At 52.2% G+C, this 10749-nt stretch overlaps 1 protein-coding gene across 1 annotated transcript in view; it reads left to right on the top strand.

Moving 5' to 3' along the window:
* The first annotated feature begins 305 nt into the window (after positions 1-305).
* The window catches only part of SH3GL3 (SH3 domain containing GRB2 like 3, endophilin A3), a 60385-nt gene continuing 49941 nt past the window's right edge, over positions 306-10749 (top strand). The window contains exon 1 of the mRNA XM_060260233.1: positions 306-397. Coding sequence (XP_060116216.1) covers positions 353-397 — 45 coding nt within the window. The 5' untranslated portion in view covers positions 306-352. The remainder of the gene's footprint in view (positions 398-10749) is intronic.

Below are 10749 nucleotides of genomic sequence, written 5' to 3'. Positions count from 1 at the left end.
CTCCTTCCCTGCCTGCCTGCCCGCCCGCTGCCCTGTCTCCAAGTGATAAGGGCGCGTGGGCGTCCCCGGGCCCGGCTTGTTTTGCATAGTTCCTTCTCTGGGCCAATGGCGTGGCGAGCTGGGGCACTCCTCGTTTGCATAGACGGCGCCCGTGGCCAATGGGGCGGCGGGCGTGGGGCATGTTTGGAATGCGCGCTCGCCGCCTCCTGCCTGGTGCGCTCTCCTCCTCTCGCGGGTGCTGCCTGCAGGCGGGGACGGGACGGGCTCTTCGGCTCCTCGGCCTGGGCAGCAGCTGGGCTGGAAGGAGGCGCCTCGCGCGGCTTGTGGGGCCCGGCGGGGCACAGGCGGCAGCATGTCGGTGGCCGGCTTGAAGAAGCAGTTCCACAAGGCCAGCCAGGTAAGCGGGCGGGGGAGTGTGTGTGGGGGAGAAGGTTCGAGCGAGTTGCGCTCTGACGGCAGCAGCCCTCCTGTCCTTTTGCCCTGGAGGGAATGGCACGTTGGGATTTTGGGGGGGGGGGGGGGTGTCGCCTCTTGATTTTCTTCTACAGTGTGTTCCTGAGGTGGGTATTTTTAATCCCCCGTCTGGGTGTTCCTAAACGTAAACCTCGAGGAATTGGCTGCTTGTTCGGACTTTCTTGCCAAGTTACCTTGGGAAAGTATCTTGGCTGCAAGAGTGAGAGAAGTGCTTTCCATTCCTCTGGCAGAAGTTGCCTCTTTTTTCCACCCCAGGGAAGTTCCCTCAATATGCTCCAAGGGGCTGGAATTCAGAGGTCATTTTGCAGAGATAAATTTGGGACTCCCCAGAGCCCCGTGGCGCAGAGTGTTAAAGCTGCGGAATTGCAGTCCTAAGTTCTGCTCAGACCTGAGTTCGATCCCCGGTGGAAGCTGGGTTTTCAGGTAGCCGGCTTGAGATTGACTCAGCCTTCCATCCTTCCAAGGTCGGTCAAATGAGTACCCAGCTTGCTGGGGGGGGGAAAGTGTAGATGACTGGGGAAGGCAATGGCAAACCACCCTGTAAAAAAGTCTGCCGTGAAAACGCTGTGAAAGCGACGTCACCCCAGAGTCGGCACAGGGGACCTTTCCTTTCCATATGCACTCAACAGAGAACCTGCAGCCAGTCCTAGCTTACTCCCTCCCCCACCCCCATATTTTTGTACCTTAACAGCTTTTGTCATTTTCAGTCATTTTAGGTATACATTTAGTCTATCTAGACAGCAACAGAAAGAATGTGGGAAGTGGTGGGAGTGGGAAGGGGGTCCGGACAGAACAGTGTGATCTTGTTGCTTCTTTCCAAGGGGTAGTGATTCCTTCCCCTGTCTTGTTTACCTCTTTGAGCATCCCTTTCCAGGTCCTTCAGGTTTTCTTTTCTGTTAAATCTATTGGGGGGGGGGGGAGGAAATATTTGTGAGTTTCCTGCATTGTGCAGGGGGTTGGACTAGATGACCCTGGGGGTCCCTTCCAACTCTATGATTCTGTGCTAGCCCTCCCTTCTGTTTTCAAGTTCAGCCCATTCCATGCTGAAGATTTCTCTTTCCTTTGCAACATGGCACGTTTGTAGTCCTTGCAGTCACAGCCATTTGGTGCTAGGTGCTGCATTCATATTTATTTACATTGTTTGTTGTGTGGCTGTTTCAGAAGGAAGGATACAAAGAATAAGGAATACTGGCTTTGGCTGGGTGCCCCATTACGTGGGTGACATAGGGTGATAAACCTCTCTGGAGCTGTAGGATGTTCTATGATGTGTGAACTCTGGAGGATGTGTTGGGGGTTTGAGGAGTGGGTTGATAGCTTGTCAAAAGAAGACCTCTGGGAAAATCTCTTGTTTGCCCACAGATTTCTCTTGGCAGAAATGAATCAACTTTATCTGTCCATTAGTTTGATAGTAAAGAAAAATTAGATCAGTTCTCTGTGTTGTGGTTGGTCTTCTACTTTTGCTGAAAGACAGACATACTTGTTATGAAGGTAGAACAACATCTGATTATTGTGTAGTGTGTTGAGCAACTTACTTGGTCGCCTGTGGTGAGTATGAATGTGCTCCAGGTGACCAGACAAGAAAGTGTTGGTGGAGAGTTGTTTCTTCATTTTGCTTTTCCTTTCAGCTTGAACACATGGCACAAAGGAGCTAGGTTTTCTTAGAAATTGTTTTTATAGTCTGTTCCTTTATCCATCATATGATAGATAGGTAATATATTTTCCTCCTTGCCTTAAATTAGTATTTATCAATCAGATGTCTCTCGTTGGTGATCATTAGCACTGATTGTAATATGAGTTTCTAAATATCTGCATTCTCATGTACGTAAGCGCAATGTCAGCTGATTGTTTCCAAACCTTGAAGCACAGCATTTGCTGCATATTATTCTTTGTCTGGGCACTGGAAGACTTTCAGTAAAACCTGGAACCAGTTCAGTTGTCTTGCTGGCTGCTCCTGATTGTCAGAGAAGAAGAAGATATTGGATTTATATCCCGCCCTCCACTCCAAAGAGTCTCAGAGCGGCTCACAATCTCTTTTCCTTTCCTCCCCCACAACAGACCCCCTGTGAGGTGGGTGGGGCTGGAGAGGGCTCTCACAGCAGCTGCCCTTTCAAGGACAACCTCTGCCAGAGCTATGGCTGACCCAAGGCCATTCCAGCAGGTGCAAGTGGAGGAGCGGGGAATCAAACCCGGTTCTCCCAGATAAGAGTTCGCACACTTAACCACTACACCAAACTGGCTCTCCAGGAGGAGAGGAGCGGAAGGTCCATTCCCAAGTGCATACCCATTACTTGATTGCTTATCTTCACTTCAATGTGCAGCATTTGATGGCTTCCACTGGAATTGAACTGAGTGGTTTGGAGACATTGTATTTGAGAGGATGCTGATGGCTCATTCACACATGCAAGCCCTCATTTTGTGTTACAGCCAGCAGGTGAAGAGCAGGCATGTGTGAACCAGCCCAGAAGTTGGATGCATCAAGATAATCAACTTACTGTGTCAAAGCAGGAAAAAAAACCCTGATGGATGAGCATTTCTCCAGTTCCTGGCTTTTCATCCACAGCATCATACAGGCAATGAAAAATAATTCTGGCCTGTGACCAGCAAAACAGAGTTCAGGTGGTTCAAAGAACAGACTAAAACATTCTTCTTCTCTGCCATCCTGTCTTAGCAAAGTCTTTCTGTTTTGTGAGTAAATCCTGCAAATCCAGCTACCTTTTCAGCTACAAGTGGGACCTGCCCTCAGCGAGCAGTTTAGTTGTTTAGACTTGCTGGGCTCCTCTTTAGAAAAGATATTGTGTATTCCACCAGTAAATTCTGCAGTCTAAACGAGGCAGCTCCTTGCGCCTCTTTCTCATACAGAGAACAAAAGACCTGTTGTCTCCAAAGTTAGAGATACCACAACAGAAGCAATGCACAGTATTAACACATACAATAAAGCTGTTAATGCATCTTCTGTGGGTTGCAGCGTATTACTGTGGGGGCTGGCCAATGGTCATCTACAGGGTTGGGACCTAAGTTGGAAAGGGCATTGGAGCAGATCTTCAGGAGACATCCATCCTGAGATTACTCAGGGTGAGCTGAGATAGTTGATCTGAAAGGGTGGCTGGAACAAGAAGACAAAAGGACTGGAAAGAAGTCAGGCAAGAAGAGAGTTAGGAAGGTTGATGGAGACCCCAGTCCAAGACTTCTATGAGCACATGGGGAGGAGCCATGGCTCAGTGGTAGAGCATTTGTTTGGCATGTGTAAGGTTTGACTCAGAAGCATTTATCCAGGCAGATGGGTCCAGAGGATCGGACAGGATGGAGTCCTGCTGTGACCTGGGAGAGGAATGCCTTTCCTGCTTTTAGTTGGGATTCTCTCCTGGCTCCTCCAAGAAATGTGAACATACAGATCAGGATGCTCACAAGTGGAGTCCTGGCTAATATAGGAAAACTCAGCCTTAAGGAGCAGTTTTTGTAGAAAGCCACAAGGAGGAGGAGGGTGGTTGTGCTGGTTTTTCTCATTTCAACAGCTTCTCCTTCCCTTCCTTCCACGTCTCTCTCTTGTTTATGGGTTAGCCACTTGGCAATTAAGTGGGGCCAGATTTGGTCAAGGGCTGACTCCCTTTTCTAGGCAGAGAACTGCTTTTAAAGTATCATGCGCTGGAAATATATTGTTGTTTGGCGTTTGTGTTGCCTTTTGTGTGTTCCAAGGTGCTTTATGTGTATTGGCAGTAATTGTTGCTGCATCCCCAGGTAAGGTAGCTGGATATTATGGCTCCCATCTTGCAAATGGGGAGGGTTGCCAACCTCCAGATGAGTCCTGAAGACCTCCCCAATCACAGCTGATCTCCAGCTGACAGTGATCAGCTTCCCTGAAGAAAATGGCTTTTTCGAGCGTCGTACTCTGTTGAGTCCCCTCCCCCCAACTCTGCCCTCCCCAAATACCCAGGAATATCCTAATCTAAAGTGGGCAACCGAAATGCAGGCCATGTCCCAGACTGAGGGAAATTTGTTCATTTATTTTTCCTGGGCAGTCCCCTGTCCTCATTGAGGCTGGAGGCAGATCCACGATCTTTTGACATGTTGTGTTGGGGAGGGACAGTGGCTCAGTGGTAGAGCATCTGCTTGGTAAGCAGAAGGTCCCAGGTTCAATCCCTGGCATCTCCAAAAAAGTGTCCAGGCAAATAGGTGTGAAAAACCTCAGCTTGAGACCCTGAAGAGCCGCTTCCAGTCTGAGTAGACAATACTGACTTTGATGGACTGAGGGTCTGATTCAGTAGAAGGCAGCTTCATATGTTCATATTTAGTTGTAAAAAGCAGCCTAAGAAGGACTGGGCTATGGGGCTGAGGAAGTTTTTTTTCAACCCCCCCCCCCCCGGTATTGTTTTCCTAAATTAAAATTACCCCCCACACACACACTATTTTAGCCACAGTAGGAAATACAAGACTGGCACAACACTGGCCTCAGTTTGTACCTGTTGTGTACCTGCCTACCTAAGGGCCTATGTCTGCTAAGGCTTGCGAACTAGGAGGGAAGGGATGTTGTGTATGTGAACTGGAAGGTGTATATTTAATGGTGTTCCTGCCTGGCTCATTGGAGCCTGTAGGACTGAGCTTGGGGACTCAGAAACAATGGGTAGTAGGATCCAAATCCCTGCTGCCCTCCTCCAATCACAGGCCCGCTGCTGGTTTGAGTGGTCCAATGGCATTCAGGTGCGGGAACCTTGAGGTATATATAGTTGGCCCAGTTCTCCAGTCTTTGAGTTCAGCTGTACTGAATAAAGAGCTATGATCAAGACCACCTTGCCTTTTCCTTGTGTTGAGCCCACTATATTATAGTACCCCACTCCATGTTGCTGTGTTTGTTTTTGCCAAAAAACGAGCAGGCAATCTGCTTGTTGTCTTTGCACCGGGCTGCTCTGGCCCTAGGGAGAGAGTCGCCTTGCCTAAGGCTGTCTTCTGAGTTTGTGCTGAGCTGAGATTTGCACTGGGATCTTCCTGGAACCTGTAGCATTGCAACAGTGAACTGCAGGGAGGCTATGCTTCTGTGGATACTCTGATGCAGAAAATAAGGAGGGAAGGGCCCAAGGGACCCTAGTGGTTGCAGAGAATGACACCACCTTGCTTTGCCTATCTGTTTTTTAGGGGGCTTGTATCTGGCCAACGTCAGCTTTGAGAGAGAGAGAGAGCTCAGCAGAAAAACAAGGGAGGAATGAGAAGGATTAATGCTTTCCCCAAGAGCGAGGGCCAACTTGGCCCTGTTCCCAGGGACGGGTGAGAGAATTCCGAAGGGAGCAGGGCTCCCGGTAGATTAAGAAGCAAGCAGCTCTGGAGCCCGGCAGAATCCCAAGGGAAGAGCCTTGAAATAAAGGCATTGGCCTGTAAGGAAATAATGCACAGGACTGGGAAAAATTGCCAACTAAGCATCTTTCATACAGAAGAGTATAAAAACAGCGCATGAGGTTTCAGCTACTGCACTACACCCTCCTGCAATAGGGAGTGTCATTAGCATGCCTTCGAGCCAGTGTCCAAAGTGGGGCTGATCTTCGCAAAGGGCTAGTCCAGTGGGGTGTTTGACTTTTAACAGTGGACAGTCCCCTCTCCCCCTCCCCCACAGTGATCAGTAGTACTAGCAGGAGTGGGATGGGAATTTTGTTATAAAATAGTGGGTTCTATACAGTAATGAGGCGACGTGGCCTGAATTTATTTAATTCAGCATGGTATAGCACTGCCTACAAAGACTGACTGCTGGGGCCGCAAGGCCCTCTAAATACACACACCCAAAGTTCCCGCGCTGCCTGTGACTGGACCATTCAAACCAGTCGGGGGCTCTTGATTGGATTTGTATCCTGCTGCCTATTGTTCCTGAGTCCCCCAAGCTCTGTCCTTCAGGCCCCAGCGAGCCAGGCAAGAACTCCAGCTTATAGATACAATTCTAAGCACATATACCACATCCCTCCCCCCTTAGTTCGCAAGCCTAGCTGATGTAGTCACTGAGGTAGGCTGGCTTGTGATGCTCTCTGATGGACCACCTGAGCCCCAGAGGGGGTGGGGGAGCAGACGCAGTTGCAGCGGTGGTGAGTGGAGGGGCTGCTGCTGTATCGCTCTCAGCTGGTGGTTCTCGGGCCTCCGTGACTGCCGGCTCTTCCTGAAGGGCGGGGCTCGGGGCCCCTGCCTTCGCTGCGTTGGTCAGGGAAGGAGTGGAGGTGGCAGTCTGGTTGTCGGAACTGTAATCCTCGACTTCTACCCCAGGGCTCTCGCGGGACCTCAGCTGTTCGATGGTAGACCCCCCGCTGTTGTAACCTTGTACATTACAGACTCCAGCACCCTGGCAACCCTTGCCAAAATCAAGCGCCCCCCCCCAATGTTCTTAGCCATAACCTGGTCCCCCGTATCTAGCCCCCTTGGTGCCCGGATCGACTCTGGGACCTCCTGCAGGTCGAGGGCTCTGTCTGGGTGCAATCGGTCTAGTAGGGTGGCTACCCGGCGGCCCATGAGGAGTTTGGCAGGGCTGCGGCCCTTGGCCGAGGGGGGAATACTGTGCTGTGATAGTAAGAATTTTGCAAGGCAGCCCTCCCAGTCCCCTTGGATGATGCGGCGGAGCGATTCTTTAGTTGTCCGCACCATCCTTTCGGCCTGGCCATTGGTGACCGGGTGGAATCGGGCTGACCTGATGTGCCTAATGAGGTTGTGGGCGCAGAAGTCCTGGAATTCTCCCGACGTGAAGGCTGTCCCGTTATCTGAGATCAGCGTGTCCGGGAGGCCATGCGTGGCGCACACCCGGTGGAGACTGCTGATGGCGGCCCGGGAGGAGGTGGATGCCACTGGGAGCACCTCCAGCCATTTTGAGTATGAGTCCACAATTAAGAAAAACGTTTGTCCCTGGAAGGGCCCCACAAAATCCAGGTGCAACCGGGACCAGGGGTTTCGTGTGGATTCCCAGTGCTGCACCGGAGCCCGAGGAGGTGCCGGCCAGGTCTCCTGGCAGGGCTGGCATTGAGCTACCCAAGACTCAATCGCATCGTCCATCCCGGGCCACCATACATAACTGCGGGTAAGTGCCTTCATGTGCACAATCCCCGGGTGGGTTTTGTGCAGCGCTGTGAGGACTCGGTGTCTCAGAACTGGGGGCACCACCACCCTGTTCCCCCATAGCAAACACCCCTTATGGACAGAGAGCTCGTCCCTGCGGGATGTGAACTCCCCAAACTCCGGTCCCACCTAGCCTATGGGCCATCCCCTCCATATCCAGTTCAGAACTCGGGAGAGTATTTTGTCCTTGGCTGAGCAGCGTGCAATGTCTTTCATGTGCACTGGGCGGTCTGGGAGGGACTCTAGAAGCAGGATTCAGTGTGCTGGGGCTGGATCCGGATCTTCCGACAGCAGCAGCAGGCGGCTGAGGGCGTTCGCGTAGCCCTGCTTTCCCCAGCCTGTATTGAAGACCATACTGGTACCCCACCAAGAAAATGGACCACCATAGTACCCTGGGTGACAACATCTGGGGCGTTTGTCGGTCGGGGGCGAAGAGACCGAGTAAGGACTTGTGGATGGTGAAGGGCTGGCCATATAAGTAATCATGGAATTTTTTTACTCCCACCACGATTGCCAGACCCTCCTTGTCTATTTGCGTATAGTTGTGCTCCTGTTTCTGCAATGTTCTGGAGTAATAGGTCACTGGGATCTCCCTGCTGTCTGGCAACACATGGGCCAGGACGGCACCCACACTGTAGGGGGAGGTGTCGAAGGCCAAAACAACAGGCATCCTCTCATCGAAGTGCGCCAGCAAGCTGTTGGATGTCAGGAGGTCTTTAACTGCCTGGAAGCCGCCAGCCCCAAACCCATGGAGCCCTTTTGTCTAAAAACCTATGCAAGGGTCCCGCTACCGCCGCCTTGTGGGGGAGGAAGGCGTGGTAAAAGCTAGGTGGTCTAGCTCCTCTATCTTGGGTTTCAAGGCAAAGGGTACCCGCCGGGCCTTTAGCCTTACGAGCGGCACGTTGGGGTTTATTTGTAACGACATGGGGGAACCCGTGTATGTTCCTAGTGTCCCATCGAAAACTGCCGGGAACTCCCCACAGATGTCCTGGAATTCCATGCTGGCAAAGGCATGGTGCAAACCAAGCCTGGCCCAACAGGCTACTCAGGTTCCCTTCCGCCACCAGCAAGGGAAAGTCTCTCGAAAATTTCCCATATTGCACCTTGACTACCCCGGCCCCTTTGATGCCAATTTCCCTTTTCTGGAAGTCTCATACAAGCACGGGGGACGGGTATAGCTTAGGTCCCCCCTTGGGGCAACGTTTCTTTAGGGTCTGGGTGGAGAGGATGGTGTAGGGTTGCCAAGTCCAATTCAAGAAATATCTGGGGACTTTGAGGGTTGAGCCAGGAGACTTTGGGGGTGGAGCCAGGAGACATTGGGGGTGGAGCCAGGAGACATTGGGGGCGGAGCCAGGAACAAGGGTGTGACAGGCATAATTGAACTCCAAGAGAGTTCTGGCCATCACATTTAAAGGGGCAGCACACCTTTTAAAATGTCTTCCTTTTATAGGAAATAATGAAGGATAGGGGCACCTTCTTTTGGGGCTCGTAGCATTGGACCCCCTGGTCCAATCGTTTTGAAACTTGGGGGGGTACTTTGGGGAGAGGCACTAGATACTATATTGAAAATGTGGTGCCTCTACCTCAAAAAATAGCTCCCCCAGAGCCCCCGAAACCTCCAGATCAATTCCCCATTATACCCTATGAGAATCGATCTCCACATAGGGAATAATGGTTTCCCTCTCCTCCCCCACCCCATTTCTGGCAAATCTGATGCAGGGGATTGGCCTCTCTACTCATGAGTTGCTGCCAGCTTCTTCACAGCAACACAGACACACCATCCCAAGTTGAAGCCTTTCAATCAAGCCTCCGGAGGTGCAAAGGCACATGGTCCTTTGGGGGCGGGGCGGGGCTCCCCCCCACTGGCCAGCTGACTGGGGGTGGAAAGCAGCCTGGGAAAATGGAAGAACTCTGGCTGCTGCGATCGGGGCAGGGTGGGAAGGGAAGGGCAAGGAGAAGCTGCTGCGATCTGGGGAAGTATCAGGGATCGGTGGGAAGGGAAGGGGCCAGGAGAAGCTGCTGGGATCAGGACTGAGTGGAAAGGGCTGCCATTCCTCTCCCCCCGCTTTCTGGATTTTTGGCAAGCGGGGGGAGCAGGCTCCAAATCGGGGGTCCCCCACCCAGGCGGGGGATTTGGGAAGCCTATGATGGTGTGTGCGGCCCCTGAGTCAACCTCCATCCAACAGGGGGTGCCCTCAATAAACACTGTCATTTTGAGTTTATCTCGGGACGTCATGGGGATGTCTCACACCTGTCCGACCAAAACGGTGATGGCGTTGATATCCTCTATGACGGCGACGTTGTGGCGGCGGCCATTTTTTCCGCCCTTCTGATGGGGGGGCACTCTCTCAGGTTGATGTCGTTTTCGAGTGGCAGACCCTGGAGAGGTGACCTGTCTTCCTGCACTGGTGGCAGACAGTGTCCCGGAATTGGCAGGAGCGGCGCTTGTGGTTTTCCCTGCAACTTGCACACTCTCGAGCTGGTGCGGTTTTGGTTGCATGTGGCTACTGGCTTTTTGTGGCAGCGTGGTGGAGCTTGAGAGTGTCATCTCCCCCTGAGTCATCTGCATCTGAGGAGGATGAGGTGGCTTGGTGAACCTCCGCCGCCATGCGCTCTCCCCACAATTTCTCATAGGCAGTAGCCACTTTGATTTCCTTGGGGAGGTCCATCTCATCTTTCCCAAGCTGCTTCCTCTGCAGCTCGTCCCGCAGCCCAAAAATAAACCGGTCCCTCAGTCTTTCCTCCAATCGGTGAAATTTGCAGCAGAGTGACAGCTGGCGGAGGGCCGCAATGTGGTCAATGGCAGACTCGATAGGCCACTGCCTGTGCTCGAAAAAGTCGAAGCGATGGGTCAGGACTGACAACTGTGGTGCAAAATGGGTCATCAGGGCGGCGGTGATGTCCATGTAGGAGGCATCCTTGAGAAGGGTGGGTGCCATTAGCCCCTGGGCTAGCTTCTGGGTGTTCATCCCGCATGAGCTGAGGAATAGTGATCTCTTTTTATCCCCCACAACTCCGTGGTAGCGGATGAAGTTCTCCAGTCAATCCAACCAGGTCTCCGATCACTCCGGGCTGGTCACATCGAACTCGGGAATCATTCTTGGCGTAGCGGCCATTGTCAGTGCTGGTAGTGTGTGCATGGTGCAGAACGCCCGTAGCTGCTGACCTCACTTACCAGGATCCCATCCTCGTTGCCACTAT

Source organism: Heteronotia binoei, chromosome 19, assembly GCF_032191835.1.
Source record: "Heteronotia binoei isolate CCM8104 ecotype False Entrance Well chromosome 19, APGP_CSIRO_Hbin_v1, whole genome shotgun sequence".
In the NCBI taxonomy this organism is placed as follows: Eukaryota; Metazoa; Chordata; class Lepidosauria; order Squamata; family Gekkonidae; genus Heteronotia; species Heteronotia binoei.
This window is presented reverse-complemented; position numbering and strand designations above follow the sequence as displayed.